Below are 16,489 nucleotides of genomic sequence, written 5' to 3' on the forward strand. Positions count from 1 at the left end.
TTTTTAAGTTATATTCTTCGTATATGAGAAAAGTTCAATAAATAATCAGAATATACAAAATTCATTTGTAAATGAGAAATCGTATCCATCAAAATAAATTGAAGGAGGGAACAACATATGACTTAATTATGAAGTACTTGGTGAGATGTTTTCAAAAAAAAAAAGTACTTGGTGAGATAGTTTATATACTGCAAGTTATATAATCAACTAACCTAATGGAAAACTTTCAAGCCAAAGAAGCTAGTATAATCATCAATTACATAATACTAAAAGCGAATCTGACATGACACTTGTCATGTTCTGATTAAAAAATTTTCCGCCACTTTTTTCTTTCCAATTTTTTTCTTTTTTGTACAAAATCTTCATTAATATTATTTTATATATCCTATGCAGAGCTTTTTTGGTGCAGCAGGCCACACCGTGTGGCCTGCTGCCAAGTCAGTAAAAATAACGGAGTCTGACGTGCATATAATGGGGTTACTATTCACGCGCATAACGGGGTTACTGGTTTTGTCAGGGTTACTTGTATTTTTTTTTTCCAGGAGTTACTTGTATTTTTTTTTTCAAGGGTTACTTGTATTTTTTTTTTTTCAGGGGTTACTTGTATTTTTTTTTTAGGAGTTACTTGTATTTTTTTAAGGGGTTACTTGTATAGATTACTTATTCAAGGGTTACTTGTATTTTCAGGGGTTACTTGTTTTTTTTTTTTTTTTTTTTTTTTTAGTTACTTGTTTTTTTTTTCAGGGGTTACTTGTATGTATTACTTATTCAAAGGTTACTTGTATTTTTTTTCAAGAGTTACTTGTATTTTTTTTCAGGAGTTACTTGTATTTTTTTTCAACGGTTACTCTTTTTTTTTTTTTTTTTTTTTTTTTTTTTTTTTTTTTTATAATTCAGGGGTTACTTATATGAGTTAATTCAAGGGTTATTACTTGTATGAGTTACTTATTCAAGGGTTACTTATTTGAGTTACTTCAAAGGTTACTTGTATGAAATACTTATTCAATGATGACTTGTTACTTATTCAAGGGTTGCTTGTAGGCTCCATACCAAACCAGTAAGACACTACAAGTAACCCCTAACCAAAACTAGTAACACCCTACAAGCTAAGTGAACTCTGACCAAACCAGTAACACCTTACAAGTAACCCTTGACCAAAACCAGTAACACTCTACAAATAACCCCTGACCAAACCAGTAACACCCTACAAGTAACCTAACCCCTGATCAAAACCAGTAACACCCTACAAGTAACCCCTGATCAAAACCAGTAACACCCTACAAGTAACCCCTGACCAAACCAGTAACACCCTACATGTAAACCCTGACCAAACCAGTAACACCCTACAAGTAACCCCTGACCAAACTAGTAACACCCTATAATTTTTGACGTAGAATGTTCGATCTAATTAAGATTCCACGAAGAAAACGAGCTCAAATTTCTTTGGTTCTCATCGATTTCACTAGTTCAAATGTTGTTGATGATCTTAAGGATAATTAATCACAATTTTTCACAACAATTTGACACCCAATTTCTACAATTTCGGGCTTTAAATTGCAGCAATTTAGCAAAGAGGAGAGAGAAAATGGGTTGAGTAGAGATATGGTTATTGGTGATGTGTGATTTGACTTGAAAAAAAAAGCTAAGAAAAGAGGAGAGAGAAATGGGTGGAGTAGAGATATGGTTGTTGGTGATGTATGGTTTGGCTTGGAGAAGAAGCTAAGAAAAAAGGAGAGAGAAGAGTTTTAGTATTTAAAAAAAACAAATAAAAAATAAAAATTGTGGCTGGCCACACCGTGTGGCCAGCCACATATAAAAATTTGTGTATCCTATGATATTTAACTTTCAATTTGGCAACTATATACGAAATATATTCTATATGCATATCTTTCATATTTTTTATAATAGGTATTTTTGTATAATAAACAAACACATAATAAGGTAATATATTAGAATAATAAAATGTACTACTCCCGTACTTCGTATCATTCTACAACGTATTTTTTCTTTGAAAGTTTTTTTTTGCTCTAACCAGGATTTGATACTTTAGCTATTATTATATATTTATTGATTTTTTTTTATTTTTTTATAATACTCCCTTCGTCCCCTTTTGATAGTCCCTTATGGACATTTTTCACGGGAATTAATAAGCACAAATAAGAATAGTAAAAGTACATTGAAAAAGTAAATTGACATTGGGTATGAAAAAAAGTTGAGAGAGAGAAAATAATAAAAGTACATGTAAAAATAAAATTTACCTAGAAAATTTAAATTTGCACAAATATTATTGCAAATTGGAGAAAATTTTGGTAAAAATTAATATTAATGGTTGTTGGAAAAAGCAAATAGGGTGAACATTTTGGGACTAAAATTTGCCCATAAGGGACTATCATTTGGGAACGGAGGGAGTAATAACATTAAAATTCAATAACTATAAACACAAATATAAAACAAAATGAAAAAAAAATCATGATTATTAATTTTCATAAAAATTAGTCAATTAAATTTGTTAAACATTGTGCCAGTTATAGTATGCTATAAAATATTGTGCCGGTCAAAACATGCCAACAAAATAGGGACATATGAGTATATAATTACATTGCACGGGTTATAATTATAAATTACATTCTCATGTAAAACACTATAATCATTAAATTTTTGTGTTTTTTTTTTAATGTTTAATAATCAATAACTTTTGATAACAATATAATATTAATTCAAGTTTTTTTTTTTTTGAAAAGAAATTCAAGTATTTGTTTCAATTAAAAATATTGTTTTTTTTTTTTTTTTGGAAAAAAAAAAATTATTGTTGTATTAACATTATAATTTCCTGATTCATAATTTGATTAAGTAAAAACCGTGCGTTGCACGGGATTTAAACTAGTAATTTTAATATTTTCATGCATACAATTATATAAAAGCTAAATTGAGTAAAAGCCATTAAATTAGTATGCATAGTATGTAAATGCTATATTGCCGTAGTAATTCAGTTGAGTTATTATGAATGGTTTACGCAAAGAAAAATTGTAAGGAAATCATCAATATATTGTAAATCAATGTCTTATCCTGTTAGGAAAATAATGTATATTTGAGTTGAATTAGAGGAATGATGACTTACATGTAACAATAGTAGGGTACTCCTATCAACGATTTTCCCTTTGATGTAGGCTTGTTTACCGACTAATTAAGCTTATCTATTATAGCTCACATATAGAAATGATAATTGTCAAAGAAGATTAGTGGGCTACTTCTATCGCTAGTTAGTTTTAGGATGGAACCTTTTTTAGCTTATATATAGTTAAACTCTCCTCTAATATCAACTTGTTGCATGGCCCGATGGCAGCCCAAAAGAATTATGATTGGCCTAAATATATCTGATCTCATGTTAATGTCCAAAGAGGTCCAACAAAAAAATATTATGACCTATCCAATTTACGCTTCATCTGCTGATCCTTCCCTTCCCCTCCTTACTCTATGTTATGTTTGGATAACATCTTGGAAGAACAAGAAAGGGATCCCTCCAAATCTCTCCATTTTTGGAGAGAATGTTAATTGGAGGGAGGGAAACCTTCCTAGTTCGGGTATTTGATTGGATAGAGTGTTAAACTAAAACTATTAGTATCGAAATGTAACTTGATTTGTTTCACAGTAAAATCCATCTTTAAACCATGAATGATATTTAAACATATGCACTTTGCATTGATCCAAGACAAAAGTTGCTCCAATAACTTCTTTTATTCTTATCAAAGATAATAATTACCAGCTGAAAGTGAAAGGAATACAATCTTCAATTTAACAAGGACCAATTCTATCAACCTATGACTATAAAGGTACAATCTATCTGCGACATGTTGCAGAAAGCCAGAAACCGAGGCGGCAAAACCCTCTAAGCTCAAGCACAAAAAAATCTAGTGCCCCTACTTTCGAATAATAATCCTTTATGGTACCACCAAAGGCAAACTCATTGCCCTAAGAAACAAAACAAAACAAAATCTAAGCTCTTGGCTTTGATACAATTACAGACATTGGCATACGACAAAAACTTAAATAAACTGAAACAAAAGACCCTAAATTCTGCCTATCAGCTAAAACGAACCACATTGTCGAGTATCATAGCTGCAAGTTCAAAAAGGTCAATGACCGATTCATGAAATAAAATTATTGGACCACTGTTGCAGTATAGCATTGACATATGGACTCAACTTCCTGTTCTCGGATAAGGCTTCGGTGGTTTAGAGTGCCATATCTCACACCCATTCTTCACCTTTGGTCCCATTCATCACCTTTGGTCACTCAGAAGAGGTTGAGATTCAGAACCTGTCATAATCAATACAGAACCCATAAATCTTAATCTTCATAAGGAGTTTATAACAGCCAACATTATATAAAACTCGAATTTTCAGATTTAAAAAACACATTTATCAAGATAATGATGACATTTTCAACGCAGTCTCAAACACAAAAACTGGTCAATTACTTAATTGTGCATTTAGTCCTACTTATAGCTTAATATTGACAGCCAACAGCTCAGCAAGGTGATAAACAGAAGTCGAATTTTCTCATCACTCCCAAACTGTATGCTCATATCTCTCCATCTTTAACAACATATCAAGCCGTGATCTCTGCCCAAATGAATAAACGAAAGGCGACCTCATTTTAGTATTCAACATAATTGTCTCGTCTACCTTACCTATGTAAACCCTGATCTCACTCCCCACCTTTTTTTATTAATTCTTAGACAGAGATACCGACTGACATCTTGAACCCCCCTCCTCCTCCTCTTTCTACCACAAAGGAATAGCCCATTGGAGATGCATGGCCTGCTAAAACCATTCTATTGCCTACTCTTCCAGAACTTTAGTACACTTGCTCATTGGGTGAGATTATTTAGAAAAAAAATATATAAAACTCAAAATAAGTTTTATACATAGTACATTTCAATAGAAGTCAGCTTTAAAACTTTATTTTATTTAAATTAGAGAGGAAGGGAAGAGGGGATATCAAGGGGAGGAGGTTAAAGGTAATGTATGGGGTGGATAATATGGCACTTCTTCCTCCCTCATACAGGGAAGAAGTTTTCCATCCCTTACCAAAAAAAAAAAAGTTCACCCTGATATTATTACTGTTTCCTTTATGACACAAAAAAAAGGGTAGACTTTCATGGAAAATTAACCCTTACCAATCTGTCAACCCTACAGTATGCTGAAAAGTGAAATTTCTATGCAAATGCAACAACAAAACCAAAGCACCATTCCCCAGTATATATCTCTTATTGTCTAGTGGTCATCCACAGAGATACTTTGCTTTCATTTGCTACTATTTAGCGATACATAATCTTGAAAACCACTTTCTTTGTGTCCATTTGAACTCCCTCTATCCAGATCATCTTTGGCCTTAGAAATCTACATTATACCAACCCTTCACTCTACCAATTGCAGCATCTTCCAGTTGCCATCTCACTTGCCCAAACTAATGTAGCCGATTTCCCCTTTACCTTATCCTCAACACTGGCAACTCCAACATTCCTCCATAAATCATTTTCATTCTATCCCTCAAGGAACACCCACACATTCATCTAAACATATGCATCTCTGATACACTCATCTTCTTAAATTCCAAGCATTCTGACCTGTATATAACAATGCCAGACTAATCGCTGTCCTCTAAAAATGAAAAAAAATTGCAAAAAAAGTTGCTAAGAAGGATCACAACATGCAACTCTGATTCATTCATGGAAGAAACCAAAGCAAATCTACTCTACCAAAGTTTTAACACAGCAGAGCATCATTGTGTGCCTGAGTTCAGGCCAACATGACAATCCTAATTACAAAACTTGGAGAGTTGTGAAAAACCAAGGTCATGAGAACAGCTCGTCTGGAATCAAATAGCCATATTCCCTATCTTTCTTACCACTGCTTGATTCACTTGTCCTACACCAAGCTTAGCATCCCAAAAGAACTAACAGAACACGGTCATGGAACAGGTCAATGAGCACAAAATATGTTCCCTACAAACAGAACAAATGAAAGAAGGAACAAAAGAAGTACACGAAAGAACCAACCATTTTGCATGCAGCTAAAAGTCAATAGCAAATGGGCAGTAAAAACCCTCATCAATAGACATCTAGCTCACAATCAATAATATTTACCAGTAATCTTATTATCAAGATCCACAATCTATTATTTTGGTTTGATCCCAAAAAGATCAGACAAAGAAGTGGAACTTTACTCAGAATATTACAGCAATCTAAAACAGCAGGAAAGTTACCTGTGGTGCTCTGTGCATTATTAGATTGATTCCTTTTGAGAAAATCACTGATTTCTGTTATTACCAGCCGTGACAGCAGGAGGCCAGCAATCAGGGCTCCAATCATCAGCATCAGAAAGACCTCATCCCATCCCTTTCTTGAAAGGAATCCAGTCAGAAGAGGACCCAATGCTGCACCTGCTGAGCCTGTACCATCAATAATGGCAGTAACAGTTGCCAGTGCGCGAGAATCCCCTTTCAGCGAACTGTGAGTGCCCAAATCCGCAGAAACTGCAGTAGTTATGAGTGCATACGGTCCATTGACAAACAATCCAACAACCATCATGAGGATAATGTTCATAGTCATGGATTCACCGCCATAAAAACGATATAGCAGCATTGACGGGATTGCAAGGTACATAAAAGTGGCTGCAGTAATAGCTCTAGCATTAAGTTTATCAGAGAGGTGGCCAGCAACTATGCCACCTACGATGCCCCCTACATCAAACAGAGTGGAAAGATTTCCTGCAGACTTTACAGAAACATAAACTCCACCAATCGCTGCATAGGTAAAATTATAACAAAAACGTCAGATTTCCCTGCCCACTCAAACTCATCACATGCAAAATAGATACAATTTAAGGCAACCAAGGGTCAAAACATTCTTAGAATGCCGGAACCTATATTTAAGACATATAATATGAAAAATGACACACGAACGATACAGAATCTTAGCTATATTTGCAAAGCTAAAATATACTAGTCAAGAAACCATATCCTAAGCCATCAAGTGATCTCTTGACCTATCCCCCAATCCTAGTACAAAACCATGATTTTAAAAAATACTCACTCACACATTATGAAGCTAAGTTATCAACAGCTTAGATATTGAAGGTACGTAAGTGAAATTAATTTCCAAAGTTCATAGTACTTCGAAAACATTACACAGCCTTTTGTCTACGCACAGTTCCAACCCCCCCCCCCCCTCTCTCTCTCTCTCTCTCTTCCCCAAAATAAAAGGAGATCCGGCAACGTGTCTTTTTATCAGTCTTATATCCTTTCTTCCCCAACTAGGGGGGGGGGGGGGGGGGAGAGAGAAAAATTCAATCAACCAATATCCAGATAATATCTAAAAAAGTTTATTTCCTGACCTCATAAAAGAATTGTGTATAAACAGAAGCACAGATTGAAAGATAAGATAAGAGATTGAATAATTTCCAAGTAAGAAAAACTTTGATTTAAACAAAGAGCTACATCTAAGGTGAATTCAAAATGGCATGACCAACCTGTCTGACTAAGATAGAATGGAAGCCAATATAAAAAAGTGTATGCCACAAGCTTTGAGAAGAAGAGACACAATGCAAAAGGTATCACCCCTGGTATCAAACATGCTTCAAAGAGCCCGACACTTCTCCTGGAAGTTGAAGACGATTGAGGGGCAACATGTGGTTGACCATCATTTGATTCAAGTTTATCACTTTGTGCTTCTAGCTTACTCGGCCCTGTCTCTTCATTCTTCGAAGCATAAGGACAAGGGAAACCCACATCCTCAGGATAGGCAGCCAAGAACATGTAAACCAAAATGCCTCCGAAAAAAATTAAAGCTCCTGGAAGAATGAAAGACCAACCCCATCCATACTCCAAAACACTAGCTGCAAGTAGGGACCCGGTAATATTCCCAACAGATGTATGAGCATTCCAGATACCCATTATCAAACCTCTCTTTCTTTTGCCAAACCAATTACCAATAACAGCAACTACAGAGGGCCAACCTGTAGCTTGAAACAATCCAGCAATCATTTGCATCAGTAGAAAGAACCAAAAAGCATGAATATTCCAGAAGTAACCCATTCCAAAAAGCGCAACAAATATGCCACTACCAATCATGCCAGTAGTCAAGAACAGACGCAGATCAAGACTATCCCCCAGGTGGCCAGCAACATACATACCCATGGAATAGCATGCAAGAAATGCAACATCTATCTCACCCAATTTGGACGTCCCATCTTTTCCATCGAAGGGCTCCCAACCCTTCTTTGTTAATCTGTTTACATCACTATCAAATAGTTCTTCCCTAACAAAAACATTCCCAATAGGCCAAATATTTGACAGTGTAGATTTATCTCGTTCAGGATCCAGAACACTCTTCACTATGCTACTAGGTTTTCTGGAAGCATGATAACAAGTGTAAGCAATAAAGGTAATCAAAAGAACAGCATATCTGTATGACTTAAAACTCCAATCTTTGCCTCTCAATTTTCTTATAAGAGAAATCCCTGGAGGAGGTGTCCCCCTGAACACGTTAGAGCCACGAGCCATCTTTATGGTAAAAAAAACCTACACGTCACATATAACAAAATTTTCAGCATCAACGTCAACTTAGAATACTGATATTCATCTATCACAAATATTTTAAAAGATATTTCAATCTTCAATTAATCATAAAAGACTAGCTAATGATGCTTTAGGCCAAACCACCAGAGAGAATCTAAGAAGATGGTGAGCTACATCACGAATCAAGTATTGCTACTCTAAGCCTAAACCAATCAATATAAGTTCAACAACCAGTTATAACAAACCTATAACTTCATAGCCTATACCTCAGAAGATAAGTGACAGGTATAAAAATCAGTTTGATGATATACATCGTAAATAGGTTGTTTTAAGATTAAGCCTGGTTGTTCTGCTTCCTTTTTTTTTTTTTTTTTTTTTTTTGACTGGTTGTTCTGCTTCCTAACTCTTGGCAGTCCTTCCCAGAAAGTTGCATTGGTCTAGAGTTAACTAGTGGATTTTTTCTATGTGGAAATACAATAATTATGCTTACTTACCAAATGAATAAAAATATTACTTGTATAAAAAATTCCTAAAATTTTAAGGAAAATAACATCAAAAACAAAGAACAACAGACAACAATTCAATTGAGCAACCAAGTAACCTACAATGTCAACAGATATCTACTTTCCATACATTGCATATAGGATAGAATTCGCCGGTGAAATTGATCATCTTGGAAATTTAAGAACTTTACATAATAACATGATGAATTCATATGTTGCAAATTACATGGTGTTAATTAGTGAATTAGCATCCTTCCTTCTCCAGTAGTATATAGGCTAATTAGGTGTGTTAATATGACAATAATTAAGTCAATGTTGCATCAAACACAATTAATATAAAGCCTAACTTCTGTTATAAATCAATTTAATCCTGAATTTAAAATTCTTTCAGGTATTTGAGCATTAAATTTTCTGCATACAATTTATTTTATCACTTGGTTTAAAAATTCCACCTAGACCTAAGTCACCAATATTTAAAATCTTCAGTTTATTACAGTTACTCTTTCTAGTCACCGGCCTACTCGTGGATGTCAGGTAGCTAAGTTGGTAAAGTACGAGGGCAGGTAATATCCAATACATCGGATCAAATTCCGTCTACATCACTATTTTACCCTAATTCCTTTCTACCTCTCTATTATTATATACACTATACCATAATTTTTACTGTATCCATAGTAACTAATTCTCATAATTTGAATTTTAAATGTCAGAAATGGCAACAATAATAAATCAATAATCAAAAGATTAAAAAATGAGCCCTGTTACAATCACTAAAACAAATAAGAAAATCTTCAATTATTCAAACCAACATACTTAAGAAAAAAAAAAAAAAAAATCATGAATTATTTAAATATTAAATGAGTAATTAAACAATTTCACCTCGTACGAAAAATTTCAATTAAACAGCAAACTAAAACAAAAAAAAAAACTCACCGATTATTCAAAAATACAGATGAATGAATGAATCAACAACAATTTGAAGATGAACACATTGTAGCTATAATTTCTGACATCAAAATCAAAATTTAAAAAAAAAAAAAAAAAAAAGCGAAATCGGAAACGGATTTGTTGGACGAAAATTCAACTGAGAATCAAAGTAAGAGGAGAGAGAAAGACGGTTTGAAGAGAGGCTAAAAACGAAGAGAGAGAAAGGAACAAAAAGAGGAGAGAGAAAGTGAGAAAGAGTAGAGGGTGAACGGCGTTGGCGGGAGGGAGTGAAAGGAAGAGAAATAAGAGACGGGTGGAGGTTTCGAGATGGACACGTGGATTATTTGTGAGGCTACATTATTTTTACTCCGGTGCCACGCTGGCATAAAGAAGGTTTAAGTAACTTAATAGTTGTGATTTGTGAATGGAAACAATTCCTTCATTAGTTTACTCACGTCATGTCTGCTGCTTTGCGTTAAGGGGTGCTCTCTTGTTTTGTTTTCTGGCCCAACCAAACTTAAAGTAGGAGAATATTCCACTGCTTAGATCCTATATCCAATATCCAAATTTATACTTGTATTATGCTTTACATTATTAACATTAATAATGCAACATAATCATTTTGATAATTAATACAAAGTACTTTTAAGGAATCATTTTGATCATTTGGATCGATTTAGATCTTATTAAACTTTAATTGTTTTAAATTTTAGTCGAGTTGAATAGAGTGTTATTGATGAAAAGCTCTTGGAATATTGGTTTCAACTCTTTAAAGACATTTTTCTATATTGAATATGCAATGTGTTACTCTATTTCCATATGAGGTTTCAGAGTTCCAAACTGATAGGGAATATGGAGTATATTAGAGTTCCAAACTAATAGGGAATACGGAGTATATTACACATGAATACAGAGTATATTACAAATATTATCCTTACAAGCTTCAAATACTCTATTTATCTATGTAATTTGCCTACCAAGCAAAGCATGGTGGAGTTGATGGGGAACTCCGAACTCACCTTGTGACTTGAGGTCACGAGTTTGAACCCTACCAACTACAAAATGTTTGGGACTAGAGATATTCCTTACCTCCTCCTTTACTAACCTGTGAGAGGTGCCGACTCATTAGGGTCATTTTTCTTACCTTAGTATAAAAAACTAAGTGAAAGGTTGTTATATACACCGGGGTGTATCGTACACCTACGAATGTTGATGCACCCGGGTATCATATCATATAACTAATAACTAATATATAAAGCTAAACTTTTAGTCAGTTCACGAAATAGTGACACTTGGCATTCTAACTTTTCGCCAAGTGTCGCACCAGTTAATAATTCTTTTTTCAATCAAATTAGGATAGAATTTTAGAATAAGAGGGTTAGTTCAGAGTTTATTTTCGATAAAATACCAAATAATAAACTTATAATTAGGCCATAAGACAACATCGTATATCGTTTTAACTCTTCACCAAGTGTCATACCACGTTAGTTAGATAAATATAGATAGACTTTGTAGAAAAAATAGTTAATTTAGAATTCTATTTTCAATCAATTAAATTGAATTATAATATAATTTTATCTTAATAAAATTTCATAAACAACCCGGGCATTGCACGGGCACAAAACTAGTATGTAACAAATTGTACACTACCTCTGGTCAAATTTACTCGCAACAAGGAATATTTTAAGTAAATTGGCTATGAAGACTACAACTTTACTCTTTCACAAAATCAATAGTTAGATATTACAATAGTATTTTATTTCTCTCCTTTCTTTATTGGTTAATTCGTTAACATTAAGAGGCAGTCCTTTGTTTCTACTTATTTCATTAATATTTTAATTCACAATATATACATATACTGTACTTTCTGTCATTTATTATTTTGCCCCTTAATAGGTTCGATATCATGTTGTTCTATTAGTAATTTATTAGAATCTCGTTATGTTTGATACATACGTACGTCTATTGGCTTCGACAAAGAGGTGGTGATTTGTTTCCATCTCATATTTTAGTATCGCTAGAATCTGTAGAACTCATTATCTCGTGATTTACTCTGCACGTTTTTGGACATTCATTAGCCAATACAAGATCAAATCCAATTAGTGGCAATGTGGCATACCACGCTTTATATCTACATAATATCCATACATAATAATGGTTATTTTGTTTTTAATATATTCATTTGATATGTCATCTAAACTTTGTTAAATTCAAATTATATAGATTTTCAAGGAAAACAGTTCAAAATAATTTTTTTCCTCATATTTTAATCAATTTATTTTACATACATTAATATCTCAATTATTAGACTTCGTACTATACTAATATGTACTCGTACTTTTATTATGTTGTATGTACTAATCATCATGTGAACAATTGAAATTCTTAGAGTTCTGTATAAAGTCATTTTTCATTGTCTTAAAAAAAATGTCGTCTTATTTTAAAATAATAAGTCATAGGAAATAAATTAGGGCTCTTTATATTTTGCCTATAAAAGTATAAAGCTTTTACATAAGCTTTTATATGTGGCTGACTACATCGTGTAACCAATCATTAATGAGGGTTACTTTGTTAGTGCTATAGGGGTTACTTACTCTGTTAAGGTTACTCAGTTCGTTAGGGGTTACTGAGCCGGTTAGGGGATACTCACCCAGTCAGGGGTTACTAAGGCCATGTTATGTTCACCTTATTTTTACTTATTTCAGAGTTAATAGGTTCAAATAAGATAAGTTTATATAAGCCATGATAAGGGTTAATCAGGGCTACCCAAGTTTAATTTAAAACTAAAATAAGTTCTAATAAGGGATAATAAGTTCAGATAAGATCAGATGAGTTCAGATAAGTAAAAATCAGGTAAATTGAGATTAGGGATTATTCGGTCAGGTGGTTACTAAATTGACCAGGAATTACTTGATCAGAGGTTACTAAAGTTGATAAGGGATTACTCGGTCATGGGTTACTCAGTCAGAGGTTATTTGTCGATTAAGGGTTACTTGACGTATGTAAATTGGCGTCTGTGTGGCCAACCGTACACAAAAGTTGTTGAATACTATAAACTTATAACTAATCATTTTACATGCATCCCCAAAATACAATGCAAGTATTTTGAGTATTATTTTAGAGGAAAATATAATTTTCTTTTCATTTACTCTAATATGTTGGACCTTTGAGATTAAATTTTGTCCACAACTTTTATGGCTTCCTTTCCTTGTACTCCGTATATAAGAAGTATACTACCAAAACAAAAAAATGTAAAGTTCATCAGTTCATCCTATGTTTTAATGGGCCAGATTATAGATTGAGAAATGAGAACTCCATAGTCCGTATTTCCTATTAAAGCCCAATTTTGTTTTTAGATTAAAAAAAAAAATAAAAAAAAAACAAATTGCAACGGATATGAGATTGAATAACGCAGAAAACTGAAATGGAGAACTAGATAAGGAGTTCCATCCTCTGAGAGCACCAAACTCTCTCTTCCTCCAATGACTTGAATTTTGCTCTGCAACTATTCAACACCAAACAATTTCACCCTTTTCTCTCTCCTCTTTTCTTCTTCTTCATCATCAATGGCGTCCAAGGTTCTTCCACAGGTTTTTCTCTATTTCTCTCTCTTCCTTATTATTTTTCTGAAAATTTCTTCCAATTAGCTAAATTATCTTCCAATTATTCATTTACAGGCACTTTTTGTAATTCCTTCGAATCACTCACTTCAATGTCCGCCATTGAAGAAGCAGCTAGGGTTTCCAATTGAGTCTAACCGTCGATTTTCTCTCTCCTACTCCAGAGGTAATCTTACGGTTTCTAGGGCTTCGTCTAACCTCTTTAGCTCCAATTTCAGCTCTATGTTCAGTTCTCCGGCAAGAAATTCGTTCGTTGTGAGGTCGGAAGCTGAGGGAAGTTCCGACGCTTCGGCTGAGCCTGAGAGTGAAGCTGCCGTTGCCGAGGAAGAATTGCCGGAAGCCGAAGCTGAAGCCGAAGCGAGGCCGCCATGGAAGCCAAGGGTCAAAATGGGAGATATAATGGGGGTATAATTTACTTTATTGATATTATTTAGTTCTAATTTTCTATATTGTCAATTTAATTGAATTGTATGCTTGTTTTCTGAGATCATGATTTGTTGTATTGGAATTTGCTTGTTTAGGGTTCCAAAAGTGTTAATCAAATGTTGTTTATTTTATTTTTGCTAAACTTCGGGTGCAATTTTTTCATGTATTGGTGGAATCTTAGGTTATTTGACTGTGATCAAACTATGTAAATATAGATATGGAAATTATAGTTGGCTTTAGCTGTTAGATATCGATGTTGTGTTGCGACGAAGAGTAGATAAATGAAGAACAATGATAATGTGAAAAGTTTAAGGCCTTGAGATGACAAATGAATATAATTGTGGATTAGTTAAAATTTGAGTTTGAGTTTCTTGAGCTTGAAATTTGGATTTTATAGTATGATTCCGTTTTGTTAATTTAGATATTGAACAAGAGAGCGGTTGAGGCTTCAGATGAGCTGCGTCCTGTGCCAGACATCAGGACTGGAGACATTGTGCAAATCAAATTGGTTAGTAGTGACTGTGGTTCCACTTTTTCTTACTGAATTTTCAAGTGCTTACTCAAGTTCTGTTGAATTCTTTGCTGGGTTCATCTTTATAGGAAGTTCCAGAAAACAAGCGTAGGCTATCCGTGTACAAAGGTATTGTGATATCTAGGCAGAATGCAGGTATTCATACCACCATCCGGACTCGAAGGATTGTTGCTGGTATTGGTGTCGAGATTGTGTTTCCTCTGTAAGTATAAGTATTGTTCTTGTGCTTGTTTCATGAATTTCCTGCACTATAAATTATGTTTTGCTATCTGCATTGGAGAGGAAGAAGAGGAGGGGGGTGGGGGGGGTGGTGGTACCGGAATACAGTAGAGTTTCTATGGGGTTTGTAGCTATTAAGAAATGCTACCGGAATACAGTAGTGTTCTACATTTTGTTTTAAAATGTTGTCGGATAGGTATTTTATTGAGTAACAATAGCTACCAGATCTTTTTCAAATTTTGAATTAGCAAAATCGCTGTCCATCTTTGCAACATGTAAGATTAGGATTAGGTTGCATGCTTTACTGACAGAAGGTTTAGGTGCGTCATTAATTAGTACTATATCATAAATGTCTTTCTCGCTTAGATCATTAAGAAATGCATCGTTTTTCTGAAACCAAATCTTGATGTTCCTCCATTTGCTGTATATTGATAAGAACATCACAATCACCGTAGAGTTTCTATGTTTCAATGGGGTTTGTAGCTACTAAGCTGCTTCCTGACACTTACTACCCTGACTAATGTCATACAAGTATACAACACCTTTACCCATATACTTATACAACGTTACAAGTAACAAGGCTCCTGCAGCAGTATAAAGATATATATAGCCTTTTATTCTAAGGGAAATGCATATAGCCTTACACATGCAAATAATGATTGCTTGTAAAGAGGATCTTTTGCATTTCTCTCATAAATTACAAGGGATTGTCAGCTATGCCTTGATCTGAAAGGTAATAAGCTCGACTTTTTTGCAAGGGAAGTGTGATAATGGGTTGGCGTGCATGTGATTTTACTTTTTTTACTTGAAGTAGAATTATTTGGCATGCAGAATATTAATTTTGTGTATTTGCTTGATCACTGGCTTAGCGGCTTGACTTGGTGTAACGAGATACATCGTATTAGGAATTTTTAATTAATGATGTTGATGCACCTTGGCTGGTTGTTCAAGATAATTAGCCTTGAAGATCCTTTCTCATCTTGTTATTGTAGCTAGGCTGTGTTAATTATTGCTGCGAAATGCATTAGTCAAGTTTAGAAGTAACCAAGGGTATTAGACATTTGGACTGTTGGTAAACTCTGTTATATTAAATATGCTGTAGTGATTGCTGAAGATTGGAGTTTATTTGGATGTGCTTTGCATCCTGGAATTCATTATACTGTGTAACAATATTTAGCTTCTGGGTTTCATCTCTATAAACATGCTTCTATGTGATACTTGTACAGGTACTCACCAAACATCAAGGAGATAAAAGTTGTTGCTCACCGGAAAGTCAGGAAGGCGAGGCTGTACTATCTACGAGACAAACTTCCCAGGCTCTCCACTTTCAAGTGAAAACATAAAATTTGCTGAAGCAATTTCATCTTGGAAGCCCTTCATGTTTTTGTCATCGTTTATGGTTTACATATTGTAAGAATTTTGTTTTAAAAGATCTAATATCTTTTAGGGAAACTGTGTAATTGTAATTTTGGTGCTGGAAACCTGATTTCCTTTGTAGTAGAGTAGATCGAAATATGCAATGTATAATATCTTCGAGAATACTTATCAGAGTAATGCCAATTGTTTGTTAATGTTTGTTGATACAATCTATACTATGCATAAGATGGAAACTCTTTCAGATGTGTTTACGAGAAGCTTGTTCGAGTAGATTAGATAAGCGCAAGCATCATAGAATATGGCTC

The 16,489-nt window shown here is 34.0% G+C and overlaps 2 protein-coding genes across 2 annotated transcripts in view; one reads left to right on the forward strand and one right to left on the reverse strand.

Annotated features, from left to right (window-relative positions):
* Window positions 1-16,393, forward strand: part of LOC145593227 (large ribosomal subunit protein bL19c-like) — a 142,377-nt gene extending 125,984 nt beyond the window's left edge. Inside the window, exons 2-6 of the mRNA XM_081649705.1 lie at window positions 13,563-13,600; window positions 13,688-14,035; window positions 14,478-14,564; window positions 14,657-14,790; window positions 16,034-16,393. Of these exons, the coding sequence (XP_081505831.1) occupies window positions 13,577-13,600; window positions 13,688-14,035; window positions 14,478-14,564; window positions 14,657-14,790; window positions 16,034-16,142 (702 nt within the window). The 5' untranslated portion in view covers window positions 13,563-13,576 and the 3' untranslated portion in view covers window positions 16,143-16,393. The remainder of the gene's footprint in view (window positions 1-13,562; window positions 13,601-13,687; window positions 14,036-14,477; window positions 14,565-14,656; window positions 14,791-16,033) is intronic.
* On the reverse strand, window positions 3,700-10,280 carry LOC145579952 (putative glycerol-3-phosphate transporter 4). The gene is made up of 4 exons (XM_081637267.1): window positions 10,017-10,280; window positions 7,533-8,583; window positions 6,268-6,807; window positions 3,700-4,317 (listed from the first exon to the last, which is right to left on the reverse strand). Exons 2-4 carry the CDS (start codon window positions 8,563-8,565, stop codon window positions 4,280-4,282), a joined length of 1,611 nt encoding a protein of 536 aa, XP_081493393.1. The 5' UTR covers window positions 8,566-8,583; window positions 10,017-10,280; the 3' UTR covers window positions 3,700-4,279.
* Window positions 16,394-16,489: the final 96 nt, after the last annotated feature.

The sequence above is a fragment of the Chenopodium album genome, chromosome 2 (assembly GCF_948465745.1).
Source record: "Chenopodium album chromosome 2, dcCheAlbu1.1, whole genome shotgun sequence".
NCBI lineage: Eukaryota > Viridiplantae > Streptophyta > Magnoliopsida > Caryophyllales > Amaranthaceae > Chenopodium > Chenopodium album.

What these genes read in the sequence shown, in the direction of transcription:
- LOC145579952 (XM_081637267.1), bottom strand. Translation starts at nt 8,565, where the DNA reads ATGGCTCGTGGCTCTAACGTGTTCAGGGGGACACCTCCTCCAGGGATT. An exon ending in ATTCTATCTTAGTCAGACAG is followed by an intron (nt 6,808 to 7,532) that starts GTTGGTCATGCC and finishes TTACCTATGCAG; the next exon opens with CGATTGGTGGAGTTTATGTT. An exon ending in TAATGCACAGAGCACCACAG is followed by an intron (nt 4,318 to 6,267) that starts GTAACTTTCCTG and finishes TGATTATGACAG; the next exon opens with GTTCTGAATCTCAACCTCTT.